Source organism: Poecilia latipinna, unplaced genomic scaffold (assembly GCF_001443285.1).
Source record: "Poecilia latipinna isolate Pla-1442-1.1 unplaced genomic scaffold, P_latipinna-1.0 Scaffold365, whole genome shotgun sequence".
Lineage (NCBI taxonomy): Eukaryota > Metazoa > Chordata > Actinopteri > Cyprinodontiformes > Poeciliidae > Poecilia > Poecilia latipinna.
This window is the reverse complement of record NW_015112981.1, coordinates 140,319-160,386: the sequence shown is the minus strand read 5'-3', so window position 1 is coordinate 160,386 and position 20,068 is coordinate 140,319. Positions and strand designations below refer to the sequence as shown.

General features: G+C 38.8%; 1 protein-coding gene, 1 long non-coding RNA gene and 1 other non-coding gene across 6 annotated transcripts; 2 read left to right on the top strand and 1 right to left on the bottom strand.

Moving 5' to 3' along the window:
• The first annotated feature begins 359 nt into the window (after window positions 1-359).
• On the top strand, window positions 360-15,813 carry ift43 (intraflagellar transport 43 homolog (Chlamydomonas)). 4 transcript variants are annotated; one of them, XM_015036339.1, is made up of 11 exons: window positions 360-498; window positions 1,588-1,686; window positions 1,785-1,799; window positions 4,577-4,647; window positions 7,358-7,393; window positions 8,069-8,115; window positions 12,469-12,541; window positions 14,564-14,639; window positions 14,767-14,829; window positions 15,085-15,214; window positions 15,555-15,813. In XM_015036339.1, the coding sequence occupies exons 1-10, from the start codon at window positions 442-444 to the stop codon at window positions 15,190-15,192; spliced, it is 645 nt and encodes a 214-aa protein (XP_014891825.1). In that variant the 5' UTR covers window positions 360-441; the 3' UTR covers window positions 15,193-15,214; window positions 15,555-15,813. The 4 variants fall into 4 exon arrangements, 3 of the variants coding, with proteins under 3 accessions (XP_014891825.1, XP_014891824.1, XP_014891826.1); XR_001425465.1 differs by having other exon boundaries at window positions 362-498; window positions 15,085-15,445; window positions 15,555-15,776; XM_015036338.1 differs by lacking the exon at window positions 15,555-15,813 and having other exon boundaries at window positions 362-498; window positions 15,085-15,519.
• Window positions 15,814-18,731: 2,918 nt separating this feature from the next.
• Window positions 18,732-18,804, bottom strand: trnav-cac (transfer RNA valine (anticodon CAC)). The gene has a single exon. It is a non-coding gene; the product is annotated as a tRNA-Val (tRNA).
• Window positions 18,805-19,445: 641 nt separating this feature from the next.
• Window positions 19,446-20,068, top strand: LOC106949825 (uncharacterized). The gene is made up of 2 exons (XR_001425466.1): window positions 19,446-19,493; window positions 20,027-20,068. It is a non-coding gene; the product is annotated as an uncharacterized LOC106949825 (long non-coding RNA).

Below are 20,068 nucleotides of genomic sequence, written 5' to 3'. Positions count from 1 at the left end.
TTTTGGTGTATGTTTCTGCTAGGTTAATATCAGAACATGTGTTACTTAATATATTAAAGTTATTTATTGGAAAACAGTGGCAACATCCAGGGTGTGTTTTAGATTGGTGCAGGAAAAGGGAACACGCTGCATAGTGCTACCGTTTACTTGATCTATACACCAAAAACGTGGGCGACGCTGACATCTGGCGGACAGACTGAGAAACTGCATGTCTAATTTGAGACGGGGAAGAAAAACAACTTTTTTTATTTTAACTATTAGCAGAAGTCATGAAGTGTTTGTCTAAATAAATTCTCACATAAGAAACAAAGTTAAAAAAATATATATAATTGCTCGTGTTAATTTCATACATCTGGCTGAACGAGATTAGCGTTACGATGGTGACCGTTGCTACGTAACGCCTATGCTTGCGGAAGAAGCGAAAACAGAAGAGCTGTAGCTATGAGGAGAGAGATGGATGACAACTTTCAGCTCGAAGATGGTGGAGTTACAAAGAATGTAAGCGTACTGTTCGGATCTTAAGCAGCTCTTAAGATAAAACTAGTACAATTTCTCTACTTTTTTTTTTTTAGCGCTGTTCGAAGATATAACATTTTTTAAGGTTTCAGTGAGGGGTTGCGGCTAGCGTTTTAGCTAGCCCTTTGGTGTTTTTCAGTAGAACAGATAGCTAGCTTCGTTTGAAGACAGCTTAGCTTCCAACTGTTTTGAACAAAGACTTCAGACAAGTTTGTTATACATCGTCCCACTACCGTTAGCTTTGAGGTTAGCCATTCCTGCTTTTTCTTAACGCTGTAGCTTGGCTTTTCCGTGTATTCTCGTCTCCTTATGCCTTTAAGTGGTTTGAAGGTGGTTAATATTTTAGCTAATTAAAAACTGACCACTGAAAAAATATCCGCAGTAAATGGATTGTCAACTTAATTTTTACTTAAACAGGAAGTGGGAACCGGAGCACAAAAATCCATGCATAAAAAAGATATACCTGTTCAGGTACAATCTGCCAGAAGAGGGATCTAATCCAGAACATAGTTCTTTAATGGCTGCTTCTATCATTGTTTTAGGATCTTACTATTTTGGCAAGCTTCTATGAATTCTCGAGAGTTTTCACTCGATCAACTCATTTAATCAGACTTTTTAGTCAAGTTCCCTAACTTTTTGTATATTTTAGATCTTAATTGATATCACAGACCAGATAAAAACCCCAAACTCTAGAATATTTTGACATTTTAAAGATTAATTTTTATGGAACTGTTCTAAATTGTTCTACTTCTCACATACTTCGACTGACTTTCACATAGCAAACACATCAGAATCTTTCATTTGTAAAGTCTTTTTTCCTCTCTTCATTATTTGTGTCATGTTCATCTAATTTTTTTTTTTTTACATCAACACTTGTTTTCTAGGGTTTTACATCAGCTTTTCAAAATTGTTTCCGTTCATTTTATGGTTCTGTGCAAGTTCTGTGTTTTGTACTGCATTAAGCTATTGCTTTATTATGTTATTGCCTAAATATAATGCTTAATATTTTCAACTGGCTTTGAAATAGATTAAACATCCTACATTTAAAAAGATATAACTTACATTTCCCAGACTGCCAAATCTGGCCGAAGAGCTCGTTTACCAGCCGATCAGTCATTTGAAGATTCTCGGCCGGCAAGGAAATCATCCACCTCTGCTTCAATAGGAGATGTGAGTGATCTTTAGATATCTACATGAATGTTAATGTTTCTCTTTAAATTACAAGTTCATAATTTGCACTTTGATTTTGTCACATGCATGAATTGCAGGATGATGATGAAGAGGTGGGTGGTGTTAATTTGCATGGCTTCTGCTGCAGATGGTCCAACTAGTTAACTTTTTTCTTCTCTTGTTTGCTTCATCTTTGTTTACCTTCTACCTGCAACATAGGTGCTGCTTCTTAGATAACGACACATGCAGTCAGTAAACTGCAGGAGTTTTTATGCCGTGCATATTTATGCATTTTATGAGATATAGTTTGCTTAATATTTTATTTCTTCCAACAAGTTTTAAATCATAAAATGAAGTAAGTAAGTACCTTTATAAAGCCACATTTTTATGCACTTACATCTCCAGGTTCTTTTCTAGATATATCAGTCTCAGCATTATACATCTACTGAGTATTTCACCCATTCCTCTTAGCAAAATCCATAACGATTAAGGTAATTCTACTGCTAGAAGATGAACCTAAACCTCAGTCTCACCATGGTACACACTGGCTCTGGTGTCCTCATTGTGATCTTTAGTGTTAATTTTCTGCTACACATAGGAATTTGGACATAGGCTAAAAAGTTTAGTTCTGGTTTCATCTGGTAAAACACCTCTTCCGTATAATGGCTAAATTGACTACCTGGTTCTAATAAGTTCCTCTAGTAACTAGCTTTCCTCTAACTGCTCCAGAAGGGCTAGTCTGAATTTTATTCAGAGGTGTCAGAATAAAGAGGACTGCATAAAACAAAGGGTATGAAATATGGCTCTTGAAAGATGATTAAAAATCCCCTTTGCTATCACTGGCATTTTTGGAATGAGCCACACATCTCCTGCTCTGGCAAACTGCAAACCCGCCAACATTCCTTAAGTGAAAAAAACCCACAGCAATGTTCTTGCTTTAGGCTAGTCTCCCAAATTAGGCCAACTTTCCTAATGTATGAGCCGATACTCTCGCGCCCTCTATGACCTGCTGTGCACATACATCACATTTTTCTGTACGGTTGTAGCTTCTTTTTTTTTTTTTTTTTTTTGCAGGGTTTGTTTATCAACCCTGTCCTCTGATTGGTTACATTCCTGGCATCCCTTGCAGCAAAGAATCGGATGCTTTTTTTTTGTGCTTTGAAGGTTTGTGCACCACAAGCTCCTTGACCCAGAGACCTCCAGAGAATCCTAAATTAGAAACCCCAAAGGCTGAGGTAATTGTCCTCACAGGCCTCAGTGCTTCACTACAACTGTGAGGTTCATATTTGGTCATGAGGAATTGAAGTCACAGATTTGTTTTGTTTCTCAGGACACTTATAGCCTCTTCATTTTTGTTGAGCGAAAATGCCAGAAGAATTTATCCCTCGCAAGGAAACGTGATCTTATTATGTAGTCCCTCGTGAAAATGACTCATTGCATCAAAATAACGAACAACAAAGGGATTTCTCATCACTTGGAAGACATTTTGCAGGCTAGAATGCCTTTTAATAATATCTGTTCCTTTTAAAGAGACAGTTACTAATTACACAAAGTTAAGGGAGCTCGTTTAGCCTCGGCTCCCTGGTTTAATGGTAATATACAGTAGAATAGAGTGGGTTCCCCCTCCCTCTGCCCTGGTTAATGGCGACATTCAGATTTATAAATGGCTTTGCAAAAGGAACCAGCTTTAAGTGATTATTTCCTCTTCCATCATAAAAAAAGCAAATTTGCCAAAAACATTTTGTCCTCTTCAGACCCAATATAGTAATGAGAAATGTTGTGATTTCTTCTAACTCATTTTTCTGGTGCCCACCCATGTATGCTTTAAAGGAATTCACTCATTCACGACTTGTTCTCAGGGTCTAAATTTAACGATCATGATGCGTTCGCGGTTTATTACTCAAACAAACAAAGAGAGCTGCTTTTTTTCCCCCTGTCTGAGTCCATTTTTGGGTTAGATGTAGTTCCCATACTGTGCTTCATATGTACAATACAGCATGACAACAACTTAACTTATAGAGGCGAATCTTTCCTGCAAACACTAATGTGTTCTTATATGAGTAGGAGGTTTTTTTAAGCATTTCAGAGGATGATAAGAAAGTAACTTTGGTTGAAATGGTCGGTGCCACGATATTTACATTTCTTTACGTTTATCACTTTATAAGCCGCACACTTTGTTGTGTTTTATTAAGATTTTATGTACTAAACTAACACGATATGGCGCATATTTGTGAAGTGCTAAAAGGTTGTTGTTTTTTTTACAAGCAAAAATCTATCTGAAAAGTGTGGCATGCATGTGTTTCAGCCTTTCTGAGCTACAAGTCTTCAACATTCTCAGCTAAATAATGTAAAACCCAGGTCGTTACTCTTCCTGTTTTCAGATGATGGGTTGCTCTGTGCTTCAGACCTCGAGGTGTTGTTTTATAACCTAAACCTGCTTTAAACTTTTCCACATTTTCCTAATCTGTCTGCTAAGATTTTATGTGGCTGTTTGTCTGCTAATTTTCTCTAGCAAATCTCTGTGACCTTCACAGAACAGCTGGATGTAAACTACAGTTAAATTACACACATTTGGAATTTGTTCTGAAGGGACCTGGTCGCAGATTCAAAGGGCTAATGTCACCTTTCTTAATTTGTTTTTTTTTTCCAAGACCTTGAAAACCATTTTCTAAGGTGTGGAAAAGTTTAAGAGGTTTAAGGTTTTTTGGACAGCACTGTACAACTTTCTAAACTCACATGCGGTTCTTTGTGTGTCTCTAATTGTTTTTTTTTTTTTTTTTTACAAAGCTTAAGCACATAATGTTGCTTCTTTAAACTCGTACCGACACGTATTGCTGTGTAAATAGAAATCCATTAAATCTTTTTGGCTATTGGTGTTTTCTTTCTGCAGGGCCCCCCTTCTAAACCGGCGCGGCGGCAGGGTGGCTGGGCAGAGGAAAGCTCTGGATCTGGTTCTGCCAAGTATGTATCGTCACCCTTTCCCCCCGCTCTGCAGTGGCAACGCTGAAGCGGAGCCTGCACGCTTGTGTTATGTGTTATTAATGAACTCTCATGCTGCTGAATGAGCTTATTTATCAGTGTATATTTGGCTCTCAGGCTGTGAATCAACAAGGTTAGAGGGAGCCTGTCTGAGCGGGCAACTCTCCATTCGTCTTCATCTGTGAGCAAGGCGGTAATTGACATGGTTAATGCGTCAGCCACAGGAGGGCACTGTTAGTCAGCTAGCCACTTCATCACAGGGGTTCAAGCCACTTCATCACCCCTTACCACTGTACTCTGCTCTTTACACAGAGAGCACAACATAGAGAATTCATAAAAATGTTTGAAACAGATGGTTGGTGTTTGCTGGAAGGTTTGATCTGCAACTGTTAACGCTGCTCATAAGTGAACGGTCTGTCCTTTCACCTGCTACTGCGCTCCTTTGCTTTAGTCTCAGTGGAGATTAAAGAACGCGGGGTTGAAAGTGAGCAGGCAGAGTCACTTTTGTTTATTTGCATAGTTTACTGCATCATTAGTGCAAGTAGGAAAAAAAGAGGCAAACTCAATAGGTCTTTCCTTTCACACGTCGAAGGTCAGCGTATACAGCTCCACTTTTGCGTAACCCCTCTTGATTCTTGGTCTCAAAGTGATTCAAATACAGGAGGTGTAAAAGGGGCTTGCATGTGCATTGATCCTTTCTGAAACAAAGTAAGTAATGGTCCCCCCTGGAACCGGCAAGGACTTTTCCTTTCAATGTCACCCCTCATGCTCAATCACCACTGCCCTCCTCCCACTAATCCCAGCGCAGAAATCCCGGGATTTGTCGATCTATCACTTCTAATTGACACTAAATGATCTGTCAGTTTATTGATGAACCTTTGAAACCAGGTTGTCACAATATATTTTATCCCTAACAACTTTTTCCAGACAGTTTTACCATGTCTATCGCTTTGCCTTACATGAGTCTTAATCAAGCGGCCTGTAATGTGTCTTAAGTGTCGCCACCCTCCTGCCCCCCCTCCAGACAGGACACAGTCCAAGGGCAGCCAGGTATCAGCTCATCTCCGCTTTGCCTGGTTGGACTTTTGTCCGTTTATTGTTGTTGGCGTTTTGTCAGTCCGTGTCCAAAAGATGGAAAAGGCAGGAGTGAATAAAATCACGAGGCTGTATTGATCATCAGGTTTCTGATCCTTTCCTTTATCGTTGAGATTTTTTTTTTGTCTGATTATTCTGTTTATCTAAAATAAAATAAAAAAAAATCACATTTTTAAAAATATTTTTTGTCTATTTGAAATAAGGTAAATCTCTTTAAAATCCTGAGACACTAGAAGAGATTTTCTTAAGGTGATAAATCAAAATGTGGACTAGAGCTAATGCACAAGTTTCTTAATTAAAAACTACTTTCTTCTGTTGTTCCAAATGCTGATACTGGCATTGTGATTGCTAGAGATGTCAGAGAAGATAAAAGGGAAATCAAATGATCAGCAGGCGGCAGCACCCACCCAGGAAAACTGACAAAATGAAAAAGAGAGGTTTTTTTTAACCTCTTAAAAATTCCAAAAACAAGATTTTATAGCTTCATATGAGGCTGCAGTGATTACTGGTTGTCTTATAAAAATGTGTTTGTTAGAAATAGTGGCAAAATTGAGTTTTGTTTCAAATTGAGCTGATTGTCAAAACTATAACATGTTCTGTTTGCGAATTAGTTTTCCCACTGGGGACAATAAAATTAAGATGAAATTAATGTAATTTAATCTAATTAAATTAAGTACATTTAATTGCATTAGTTTATTCTTCACCTGTTCCATTGTTTTATTTTTTTTAATTTATTTTCTTGTTTTGTAAAATAGCATCATTTTGGTGAAGAATCTCTGGCATGATTTTATGCCGTGACAAAATTACAGTCAACCTTTCCTGCAAACACTTGAAGATTTCTGTTCTTGAAATTGACTTTTTGTACTTTTCTTTAGTTAAATAAAATAATTCTTCCTATGTTATTAGTAAAAATTAGTAAGCTATTATGCTCTTTTTTATGAATCAGTTAAGTCCCAAACTTAAATTATGAGGATCTTTAAAACAATTTCAAGCAGTCTTATATGTCCTTAAATGAAACTTGCAGAAACCCTCAATTATATTTGTAGTTTAAAGAAAAGTTACATGACGTACAAAATTACAGTCTTAAAGACTTAGAAAGCAGTGGAAGCAAATTTAGAGAAGACTTCATCTGGTCATAATATTACATGCAGATGAAGAGAATTCATTTTGAATTCAATTAAATTTGTCAATGTGATGCTGGTTCACAACTTCACAAGTCTTTTCAAGACAAATAGATCCAATTCATGTCCAGAAATATTTGATCGAATCATCCCTATACAGAACAAATGATAAAGGGTTGAATTTATGTAACGCTTTCCTGGTTAGACTGAGTGATGACTAGAACTTTTTACACTGGAGCCTTATTCGCCCGGTATTACTCACAAGAACACACACATACAATGAAACACAGATTTTAACTTTACCCAGGGAACATCAGCGTTTGACACGAGGAAGCCGTTCCACAATCACCTCAGTCATATAAGCAGGTTCCACTTCAGTTACATACTTTCATCTTCTTCCAAGTATGTCTCAAATACCCACAGATTAAAGTTCTTGTTCTGTGTGAATAAAAAACGTGCTCTCTGTTCATTCACAGGTCTTCAAGGAGACGAGCTGCTGAGGACCTGGAGGAGTAAGTTAACTCAGACTCTTGAAGTTCCTTATTAAATTTGATGGTTGTTTTAGTAAAGTGTATTGTTGTGAAAAACGTTCACGTTAAATACTTATGCGTATCTTCCATATCATGGTGCACATTCTGAATGTTGCAAGTAATGCTCGTTCTCCAAAAAAAAACAAAAAACAATCTCTGTAAGTGATTATAAAAGCAAGATGACGGATTTGCTGTAACATTTATTGCCGTCTTCCTGTAGTTCCAGTTTCACAACCATTCTGTGTCTTAGAATAGAGTGGAGTTCACAGCCATCCATCTTTTACTCATCATCCCAGCTGGTGCTTGGTGCCTTGTTGGCTGCAGTGAAACAAAACTTCATGTGAAACTGATGGTGTTTCCCTGAAGAATATCTCTTACGGTGTGGCTTTGTCACTCTTGTCCCAGCAATGCTTACTTGGACATTGCTTCCAGATGTTTTTATTTTTTTTTTATAGTTTCTTCAAGAATTTGTTGTGTTGAATGTACAGAAATCAAGAACTGACGTGCTCCACCTACAGTGGAGAAAGAGCAAAAAAAAACAGTCACATCAACAATACTAAGAACCAACTTGCTCTCCCACCTGTGATGTTCTCACCATCAGGCTTGGTTTTGAGCGTATTAAATAATTAATTTTCATCTTACTTCCTGATTCCACAGCCATCGCCTGCGACCACAAACCCCCCAGGGATCAGATGATGGAGGAGGTAAGAGCACCCTTGCCGTCCGCATTCTTTGCGTCTCCTCACTGGCAAAGAGGAGCGCTCCAGTGTCTCTCCTGCACATTTGTCCTCTGAAAGTAGAGCAGATAAGCAGCAAGTCAGATCATCACTTTTCTCTGACGGTCCTGCCATATTTCTTCCTGGCTGCTGCTGGAACTCGTATAGTAAGAGTCTGTTTTGCGTGAACAAATATAACAAGTTTTCAGTTCACGTTGGTCAGAGTAATTAATAGCCATAACCTTTGACAGATATTAAACTCTCTTTTAAGCCAATGTAATTAGAAGTCTTGTTGAGCTGTCTAAATAATAGTATTATTGCAACAGCAACAACCCGAGCCAGCCTGAAGTATAAATGAAGTTTGTGACTGCTTAGCATCCCTGTTAATTGTTTTAGACATATAAAGAAAAATATTTGCAGCTTAAATTAGGTTCTGCTAATAGAACTCCCTATGGTAGGGAGGGGATCTTTCCTGACTGATGCTTATTTCTGATTTCCCAGAAACTTCATCTGCTCATTTGGTTTTTGATTAATTCTGATCTCCGAATTGTAAAGGACTTTAACACATGCAAGAAAATTTGTGCTACAGTTTGTTTGATTGAAGCAGTTTTGAATCCAACTGGAGCCTGAGGAAGAACATGTTAGCCCTGTTTATGCATCAAAGCTTGTCTCTGTAACATTTTTATAAATTCTTAATAAAAAGCATTCACATATTATCAAGAAAGTTATGTGAATTTTCACCAGAGCTGCACCAATCAAGCTGCTCAAAAGCTGGACTGAGACTACGCAACCACAGTTGAACACAAACACACATCCACACAGAGTACCAGACCCTTGCAGCTGAATACAAATGTTTTGGTATCACTTTTTGTCTGTGACCTTTGTGCTCTCTACAAACAAGTTAAGACTGAGAGGGCAACATTTTGAAGAAAGGCTGCAGAAGATCATTCTGTTTTTGCTGTGCAAAGCAGCTTTACATGTAAGGTCAAATAGCCTCAGTAAAAACAGGTTAGCATGCACTGCTCACTTCATAAACTGATAAAGAAGTATGTGTGTAATCCAAATATTTATTCCTACAAATTACTTTTATTTCGTCTTAATTTTCACAAATTAACATTTTCTGTACATTTTTAGATATTAAAATAAATTTATTGCATGTGCATATAAAATATATACTCAATACAGTTGAAAATGGGGGATTTTCAACTGTATTGAGTTAATTCAAATATTTTGTTACAGTTTTATTTATGATAATAAAAATCAACCAGTCTGTATTTGTCAACTACTTAGATGTTTTCGAAATATTTTTCTTCAAAACATGTATAACACAGTATTATGCAGACGTTAAAAACAGGCAAACAGACACACTTCAAATTATCAAAAAGAAACAACACAAGTCAATATAACAACATATAAATAGTATAAATGTAAATTGTTCTGTTTTGTTACACGACATTTTATTTTCTGGTGCTCATTAAAAAGTATAAAGGTTGATTAAATTATCTAAATGCATTTCAGAATAATCCAGCCATTAGAATCTAAGTGCTTTCTAATGCTGTACCTCTAATATTGTCAATACAGGTTCAAATGGCCAGTTGAACGTTGAATATAAAGGTTTGTTTCTCTTGCAGTTAAAGCCGCTGGAAAGATTATTACTGTGTGGAGGGAGACCTCTTAATACAAAGCTGGAGGCAGGGGCCTTGGAAATTACAGTGCTGAGGGTTACTGAGATAGCCCCTGCAATCTTGATTATGTCCCACACCCTTATCCCTTATGTCCACTGGCTACAAGCGCAGAGAGAGACCCACAGAGAGAAGGCTTGGCCAGTCAACTGCTCCCAGCTGCCCCCACCGCTTCCAGCTGGTCACTTAAAATAGCTCCAGTATCGCAAACACACTCTTCTGTTTCGTGTCTCGCTGTCACTCTCTGATGTGTTGAATTTTGCTCTATGACGCTTTCAAAAGGAGCTGTGCCTTGGTGATCATGTGACGGGAGCCCTGTGTCGGCTACTGGGTAGACGTCCTCCCGTCTAAAGCCGCTGACTGGCATGCATGAGCTGCAGCTGCACCTTATTATCCGCTTTTTGATATTTACATGCTTCAGCGAGGAGACAGCATGCGGCTGACTAATAAGGCAGACAAAAGCCACCCTGACTCACGTCCAGCTGAGCGCAGTAAGGTGTAGTTATCCTCCTGTTGGAGTTGGTAGAAAACACCGGCTGCTTGACCTCCCGTCATACGTTGAATTTAAAACCAATTTAAAACAGTTGTTTCCCCTTTTTTCCCCTCTCAATAACAGACTTTGCATATAGACAGCATATGCCTCTATTATTCACACTGAACTCTTCATGGTGTGTGTTAATGGTGCATTACCAGTGGAAGTCTGAAAGGGAGCGTGTGCACAGATCTACACCCACGAAGCTGTTTGCAGAGCCGGACGACGAAGCTTTTTGATGTCATTGCACTAAGACCATTAAATTTGATTGGGAGTCCAGGGGGGACGGATTCTGCTGAACGCTGTGCTTTGTAAATGAGAGGACAAAGTGTCACCGGGCCTCATGAATATGAAATAGCCGTGCCTGCATTTATTTGGATATCAGAAACACAGATGAATCTTGTCAGCGGCTAAACGAGTGTGGCATTTTTAATTTGGTTTAATTAAAAAAAAGAAGAGAAAGTAAGTTATCAGCTGAAGGAGGGGGGGCTTGATTTCCAGTAAAACTTGAATTAGTTGTTGTCAGAATTCCTCATTCACCTGGGAGTTTTGCTGGGAATGAAACATTTTCCTTTTACTCCACCAAAGATCAATGTTTTTTTTTTTTTTTTTTTCTAGCCAAGTTTGTTTTCAGGGGTTATTTTGAAGAAATGGTGACATAGATGCCAAGATATTTCCTCACATCAGATTCAGACTTCCATCTCCTCACCTCTATTTAGCTCCTGTATCGACTTTCCCCTCAGGATACAGCACTGTGGTTAGAGATTACTGACAAGCCTCTTCATGCAGTCCAGCTCTGTTTCTCTTTTCTGGCACTTGGTTCTTCTCTTTCTTGCATCCAGATGTCTATTTTTTCCCAAGTCCCTGTAAATACACCACTATATATGTGTTAGATAGTTTCACTGGGTTTGGAAAATTTGGGTTCATGTGATTTGGATGAAGGGACATGTTTGCATTTTTATGGTCTTTTGTGGTCTTGTCCACATGCTTCTTCTATCTGAGGGTTCCAGTTATCTGAGCCACCTGCCCAATGAAACATATTTTGTTTTGCCACAGTAAAACTCCCAATCAAAACATTATGACTAAGAGTGCACTGATCGGTTTGGTTTGATCGTTGATCTGCCAGAAAACTTCAAAGCCTTCAGGTGTCTGCTTGATTAATATGAAGATGTATCTTATTTTACATCGTCATTCTAAGTTCAAGCATCAAAGACAACAATAGGACGGCTTTGGTTGAAGGAAATTCACGTTTTGAAATGTTCAGAAGTAAATCAGACAGAAAATCTGTAAAGAGAACAGTGGGTAAGAGACGTTGACACAGTCAACAGAGAGGTAAACTTCTGCAAATTACCAAAAAAACTGAATCCTGAATCGATCAAAAGATGCTTCAGCAAAGAGTCACTTTAAGGGTCTTCCTGCTTAAAGTTCGACACTGACAGTTTTTCTCTTTATTTGTCACAATCAAATTCCTATATGTCTTCCCATTCTCTCTCCATTCTTTATCTGTGATTATTTTGGTGCCTTCACTTGTCAGTCGGAGCAAAGCTGGGGAAGTTTGCCCTGTCCTTCTTGGGAGTGAAGCCATCCTCTGTCCTGTTGCGTTCAGCCAATTAAAGCGGGATCCCACTGTTCGACCAGCGGGCTGGCGGCTCCTGGCACTGCGGCCCCTGCCAGGCCTCGCTGTGACTTCCGACCCCACACAGATGGGCCCACAAGCAAATACTTCTGCACATGGCTGGACGCGGCCCCAGTCAGAGTGGCAGAGTGGACATGGAGGTCGGCCCGCCGGCCACCGCAGGTCCTGGGGGTGGGCGGCGCTGACAGGGCCCAAATGCTAAGGTAGCGGGGGGTGCTTTGTGGGGAGCCCCTGCCCAGCGCCCCTAATCACAGCGGGATGAGCTGCCGTCTTGCCTTTTGAATATTCATGGCCGCATGGCGATGACAGGGCAGCTCTTACGAGGGTGCAGGCGGCAAAAAAGATGCAAGAAATCTCACAAACACACACCTCTGACAGGCATACACAGGGGAAATGCTGTCTTTAGATCACTACTTTTATTTTTGCTGGTTAATCACAGACTTGTCATTTTATTTTTTTGAAAGTTAGCACCTCTCTGTTTGTGCTTTCAGATATTCCAGTGATACCAGACCTAGAGGAGGTGCAGGAAGAAGATCTGACGATGCAAGTTGCTTCTCCACCAAGGTGCAAAAGTTATTTTAATCTTTAACGTCAGATGCATCATTTTTAAACCAAGTACTGATGAGAGGTACCTCTTTAATACAAGTAGTAATTTCCAGTACAGGGTAAATATGTTGGGACTATACAGTATTTATCTCTATCCAGGGTCCAAGCCTGGCCACCAGATGTTGCTAAATATATTTTACACATTCTCTGTAAAATGAACTGAAGATGATTTGTAACATAGTTTTTTTAATAGTATTTTCAGCCCTAAACAGTCTGTATGTTTGAAAACAATTCAATTCAATAGTATTACATTATATAAAAGGCAAAGTTCTGAATTTCAGAGAAATAAAGGTATTTTTTAAATTGGTATGTATATGAGCGATAAACTTTATGTTTGATTTTCTTGATTACAGTTTTAGTTTTTGTCCCATTGAGCTCAGAGTTACTAACACATGAGCACACTCATTCAGACATACAAATGAAAAATTTGCCAGCTTCCTTTTTAAACCTCTAGACTCGAGGTTCTTGATTTTGGTGCAGTGAAGGTGTCACTATTTGTTACGAGGTTTAAATGTGTCTGTACTAATCAACACAGATATTTTAACTTGATCTAAGTTTGTCCAGGTGTTTAAAAATCAAACCAAAATAAAGCATCCCTTTGCACACTGCTGAATCTGTTATGAAAAAAAAAAAAAAAAAAAAATTGTTGAGGAAACCAAATATTTTTCCAAAAACCGTGAGACTTTGAACGATCAGATGATTTTTTTTTTCTAACCTGCTTCCTCTGGAAAAGCGAGTCAATCTCTGACTATGAGCAGGACACTGGATTTGATCTCTTTGAAGTTACCTGTCCTCTGTTCACCTTATTGCGGCGGGCCGACTTTTACGTTGCTGAAATAAGGGAATAATAGTTTGATGAGATTTATGCATCCCTGTTCTCTCCACCCAGACTCTGATTTAAAGGGTAGAGAGAGAGACACATCGACATGTGTCGACTATGTAGCAGGGCTGTGACAGTGGTGGAGGTTATTAGGCTGGGGCTTGCACTCTGTGCAAGATAATATCCACATTGAACTCATTGCAGGGGCAATGTAGCGTGTAATGTGCAGTAAGTAGGACTGGCATGCACTGCTAGGCCCCGGCCACTTTGAGAGCCCCCCTACTTAATTCCAACCCGCAGATAAGCAGCTGGGTTTCAATTTGAGGCGTTTAACACTTGGCAAGTGTCTCCTGCTCTCTGTGGTCACTGCTTGAAGATGTGGAGCCTGATTGTCCACAAACTTTAAACTTATCTAAAGACACTTTTCAGACTTCTGAGTGTGACATAAAAACCTTAAAGGTGACCTTTTGTGCTTCCTTGAAAAGGTTAGGATACATCAAAGGGCTATACGAAACATGTTCCTTACACTTTTTTTGCGCAAAAATCATTCTTAGATGATGCGATTTTAGTCTGGTCAGTTTTGCCTATCTTGAGCTTCTTTCAGAATGAGCTGATTTAGGGCCTTTTATCATTTTAAATCTAAATAAACTACTGCTGACCAGGCTCCCCTGGTCAGCCTGGTCAGCTGTAGTTAAGCAGGCTGACGTGAAAATGGCTGCATAAAGCTACAATTATACAACTTTGAAAAGCACTAATATATCCTCCTGCACAACCAGCAAGAATGCAGCAAGGTGTTTCTTAATGATAAGTCAACAACAAACACTTTTCCAGCAGCCATTGTACAGTGCATACAGTGGTAAAACCAGCTGGCCAAATATACTACAGCTCTGGTGGAGTTGCTAAGTAACGGTGTTGTTCCCGTCTAATGTGACTTTTGAAACGGCTCATTTTCCAGACACCACATTTTCCCAAAAAATTGTGGGTTTTTTTTTTTTTTTTTTTTTTAGGTACTTGGGATGTTTTTAGTAGTTGAGATCCTATTGCAAGTACAAAAATGTGCAAAATACAAATTTTGCATCATAAGTCCCCTTTAAAATCTTTCTTTGCTATTTTTGCATAAAGTATGTTAAAAATTTTATTTTCCCCTGTGGCTTTCTCAGGATTCAGGTGACTCGAGTGATGACCTACCGTGATCTGGACAATGATCTGAAACATTTCTCTACGTTCCAAACCTTAGTAAGTCAAGGACGTTTATTTTTATGTATCTTTACCCCGTTTACCCTTCTCTTCAAGGTGGTCTTCTCAGTGTTGTATCACCCCAGTTTGTGCAAGCTAAGGGGGTTTTACTGCAATCTCTCTTCAGGATGGAGAGATCGACTTGAAGTTGCTCTCCAAGGTTTTAGCACCAGAACAAGAGTTCAAAGAGGTGAGTGAGATTTTAGTAAATATAGCCTGTGAGCTCCCCCTGAAGGCCTGTCCAGCTGTTTGTAGAGCACCTGGGGAGGTTGCCACTCTTGTCTCCCAGGTAATCAAGATTTATGATGTGTACATTAATGCCCTGCGCTCTCCTTTCCCCTTTCTCCATACTTTGCTCCCCCCGTTCCCTCTGCTCTCTTTCTTGGCTTGTGCGGCTCTCTGAAACTTCTTCACCCCTCTGTTCTCGTCGACTTTCGCTCGGCAGGAGTATGTGATCTGGAACTGGGATCATCTGTTTGCAGAGGTGTCCTCAGAGCTCAGGATGGAACAGGATCAAGGAGAGAGTCAGGAGTCGGAAGACGACGGACAGTGACTTCATTTATCTCTAGTTTTTAGTAAGAATTTATTTTCATAACTTTATGTGCAGTATTTCTTGATGTCTCAGAACTTTTTCAAAAGTTCTCTGTTTCTGTGGCCAATTTCTGTCATTCGATCTGTTGAGTCTCTTGTTTTTATATTTATTTTGAGTTGAACAGCCCAAAGGCCATCATTTGAGCGAAGTGGTTTCAGATAAAAATGTCCTCTCTGTACTGGCAGCATTATCAGGATCTACATACAAGTCCAAGGTTGATAATCAGCTAAGCTGAAATCCAGTTGATTGTGTTCAAATTAACATTCCTCATTAAAGCCTACAACCTTATTGTTATTGACTCTGCCATTGACTTTATCTTGCAGCTCTTCGATAGGAGCAACCCCTTCTTCACTATTATCTCAAATGCATGGAGCAGAGTTCCTATTGACACCTGGCGGATTAGCATACATTACACTTTTACTGAATTAAAAGGCATGGATGGAAGTCTGAATCAAGCCGGCTGCAACTTTATAAAGTGATGAGAAAATTAGTCTTTTTTCATGACGTGTGGACTAAAAATAAAAATCATGTTTTGTTGCTTTTCATTTTAAGCTTATGGTTGCTAATAAAAATAAGAACCCCTATTTCTTTCTTTTTTCCTTTTTGTATTGAGAAAAATAAAACACATCCAAACCTCATCGTTCACTTAGACCAGTTAAACCCAGCGATGAGCAAGTCCTTCAGAAACAAAGTACAAACAGAAGGAAGAATCTCAAGAAGTTAAAGCGATTTTATAAAACCAACACAACAGTTTGATCAAAAGAATATGTGGAATGATGTATACCTCAACAAGCTGTGCTAAATCAGCATTCAGTTTTGCCTTTGGTTCATGTGTGTGAATATAGATGCTGGCCTCCAAAGTGCAGCCAGGTCTATTAGGGAAACAGCTGTAACATTTACAGATTGTGATTAGGTTTATTTCTGAGGCAGAGATCTGTCTCTTGACATTCGGCGAGGCTCAGGAAAGTCCTCAAGGACACGCAGTGTACGCATCTAACAGCTCAATCTCTGCCCATCACAAACAGATCCAGATTTTTTTTCATTTGGTGGGCCTTGAATCAACTTCATCAACTCTGAAGCCTGAGGATGAAGCTATCACGCGGGATATTTGTGCTCTCAGAATGCTTCTGTGGGTCCCGGTATCTGGACTCAGTGCTTCTATGCTTCTCTGTCAGACAAATGCATCGTTTTTCCTTTTTTTTTTTTTTTTTTTTTTTTTTTTTTGTAACACGCCTCCACAATTGGCGTGTTTTGCCAGACTTAATGAATTCTGCCCATATGCCCAGAGCAGCTGCTATGTTGCCCCTTCCTCCTGCCCCCGCTGAGCTGCGAAGTGCCCATCCATGTAGAGACAACCTCTAGCTGTCTCTCTGGAGAAGGCTAAGCCTACCACTCCTCTCCTGGCAGCCAGCCGGTGCCGTCTGAGATGGACTGCGGACGGGCCGAGGACTCAGATTAGGGCCCGGCGATCATGGGTTGCGGCCCTCTTCAAATGACTGGGCCAGGCGTCGGTGGATCAGAGAGAGGATTAGAGCGAGAAAGAGATCCAGAGACGCTGTTTGCCATGTGCCTGCATCCAGATTTCTCAAAGTGACCTCTCTGCTGCCTCGTCCTGCTGCTATCCTCTCCTCCTTTATTCTCCGCATGTCTCTCGGTGTCTACAGTACATCCTGATGCTGCAGCGAGGCAGAAAATGACCTCTCACTGTCGGCGTGCAGTGGATTCAATCACATCAGCAACAACATAAGCATTTCTAGTGATGAGGACCGTTGTGTCCCGAGGAAGCTTTGTGGTCGTGGTGGAAGGTGCCTTTTTAAAATGGAGGTGTGGTTATGACTGACATAAGCAGAGTTGGATTTTATTCAGTTCTGCATGTATCGAGAGATATTAAATGAGCCTTAGTCTGGTTTACATTGCAAAACCGCAAGTATTTTTNATAAAATCAACACTTAAAAATAAAAAATGGTTCAAAAATAAAATCAACACTTTAAAATAAAAAATGGTTCAAAAATAAAATCAACACTTTACAATAAAAAATGGTTCAAAAATAAAATCAACAGTTCAAACTGTATAATGGTGTCTGTTCAGTCCATAAAATAAGTCTGGGATCAAAAAATGTATTGAAGATGTCATTAGCAGAGACAAATGGTTCTACAGAGTCATGGCTAAAAAAATAAAATCAATACTTACAAATAAAAAATGGTTAGGAAGCACATTACAAACCTTTGGTTGAAATGGCGTGTTAAATTCAAGTCTCCATTACAGACCAGAGAAAACTAAAGAGAATGCAACGTTGTGTTAATCCATTTGAGGAGCCGGTAGTTTATCTTGAGGAAATAAATGACGATGCAAAAGTTAATTAGACTGTAACATGCGCAGTCCGCTGCTCAACCACTGCGGACTGCGAAAGAATTAGAAACCGCTGGGAGTAACTCATCCAGCGGCTTTAACAAATGGCACCTTCTGGGTTCACGTTACCCAGGAGAGCGGCGCTCTGGAGGAGCTGCAGACGTAACATCTGTCCGTTTCGTAGAAGCGAAATCACGCTAAATAAATAAATAAATAAATAAATAAATAAATAAATAAATAAATAATCCGGACTGCACAGGGTAAAACACTCACAGACAGAGTTCAGTTGATCTGTTTGGATCAGACAGATCCAACTGACTGATGAATTAGCGCAGATTTTTCTGCAGATGGGAACCAGGAGGAAGTTGTTAAGACCCCAACGGGGGAAGTGATGCTAATTTAAGTGAAGTCGCTTAATTTAATTTATTAAGTTATTGGGGTGGTTTTTGTCACTACGAGAAAAATGTAGATACATTTAGCTTCTTAATTTGTGATGGGATCTGGATTCACGGTGAATATTAACTAAACCGCATAAAATGCGACTAAATAGCCGATGTTAATATGATTGTAATTTCACGGATAAAAATAGTACATGACCGATTTTTTTTTTTTTATGTTGTCGGTCAAGATAACGGGAATGCATTATGGGAGATGTAGTTTGTAGTCAATTCGTGCTCAAAACCTATTTTAAGTCAATTATCAGCCTATAAAATGCTGGGGGGCCACATGTGGCCCGCGGGCCTTGAGCATTATGCCATAGAACTGCCAATTGGTAATTGAAGTAAAGTAGCTTCGATTTCAAAGACGCCCACATTGAAGTCGATTGGCAAATGAACCATCACAAAAGAGGAAGACTCTTATTGTCTCACTGCACCCCAAGAGATGCATAACCTACAAAAACTGTTTCTGTCTGGTTTCAAACCAGAGACCTTTTGCATGTAAAGCAAACATGATAACCACTACACTACAGGAACTGAACTTCTCTGCTTTGTTTCAGTTTGAGGTTCCAAAGTTGATGATGTGAGATGCAACGCATGAAAATTTCAACCGAGGCTTGCGCTCAGATGCCTGGATTCAGAGTACAGACCATGACACCACAGAGCCTTGTTGGTCTTTAGTAAACACCTGTGATGAATAGAACATGCAAAATCTGTTTCTGTCTGGTTTTGAACCAGAAACCTTTTGCGTGTGAAGCAAACGTGATAACCACTACACTACAGAAACTCATGCTGTTTGCAGTGTTCCTGGTAGATGATCCACATTTTGTTAGAGACTAATACTTACAGATCCTCTCAGAGAGCACAGTAACTTGGTGAACAATCTCTCAGACTTATACTTGTACCTAATTTCACATTACAGTCCATAAACTAAGCCTGGGATCAAAAACATTGTATTGAAAATGTCATTAGCAGACAAATGGTTCTACAGAGACTTGGCTAAATGGCTAAAAAATAAAATCAATACTTACAAATAAAAAATGGTTCAAAAATTTAATTAACACATTAAAATAAAAAAATCTCTGGAAAATAAAATATTATGTATGTTTTGAAAAACATTAGAATATAAGCACTTTTATCAAATCTTCATTGTGGTAAAATCATGTAAGTTCTTAAATCCATGGAAACTCAGCTGTTTGTAAGGTAGGTGAGTTAGCTCAGCAGGTTAGAGCACCGTGCTGGTAATGCTGAGGTCAACGGTTCAAACCCCGTATGGGGCAATTCATGTGTAAGGTCTTTCAGACAATCAACACTTCAAAACAAATAAGGGTTCAAAAATAAAATCAACACTGTACAATAAACAAAGTTTCAAAAATAAAATCGACACTTAAAAATTAAAAATGGTTCAAAAATAAAATCAACACTTCAAAATAAATAAGGTTTCAAAAATAAAATCAACACTTCAAAATAAATAAGGTTTCAAAAATAAAATCAACACTTTACAATTAAAAAATGGTTCAAAAATAAAATCAACACTTTACAATAAATAAGGTTTCAAAAATAAAATCAACACTTCAAAATAAATAAGGTTTCAAAAATTCAAAATGGTTCAAAAATAAAATCAACACTTTACAATAAATAAGGTTTCAAAAATAAAATTAATAATGGTTCAAAAATAAAATCAACACTTCAAAATAAATAAGATTTCAAAAATTAAAAATGGTTCAAAAATAAAATCAACACTTCAAAATACAAAATCTCTGGAAAATAAAATATTATGTATGTTTTGAAAAACATTAGAATATAAGCACTTTTATCAAATCTTCATTGTGGTAAGATCATGTAAGTTCTTCTTAAATCCATGGAAACTCAACAGTTTGTAAGGTAGGTGAGTTAGCTCAGCAGGTTAGAGCACCGTGCCGGTAATCCCGAGGTCGTCGGTTCAAACCCCATATGGGGCAATTCATGTGTAAGGTCCTTCAGGCAATGAACACTTCAATATAAATAAGGGTTCAATAATAACATCAACATTTCACAATTAAAAAATGGTT

Bases quoted from the DNA above. Each gene is read 5' to 3' on its own strand.
- ift43 (XM_015036339.1), top strand. From the start codon at position 442: ATGAGGAGAGAGATGGATGACAACTTTCAGCTCGAAGATGGTGGAGTT. The intron at 8,116-12,468 runs GTAAGAGCACCC...TTGTGCTTTCAG, and splicing joins GGGATCAGATGATGGAGGAG to ATATTCCAGTGATACCAGAC. The intron at 14,640-14,766 runs GTAAGTCAAGGA...ATCTCTCTTCAG, and splicing joins TCTCTACGTTCCAAACCTTA to GATGGAGAGATCGACTTGAA.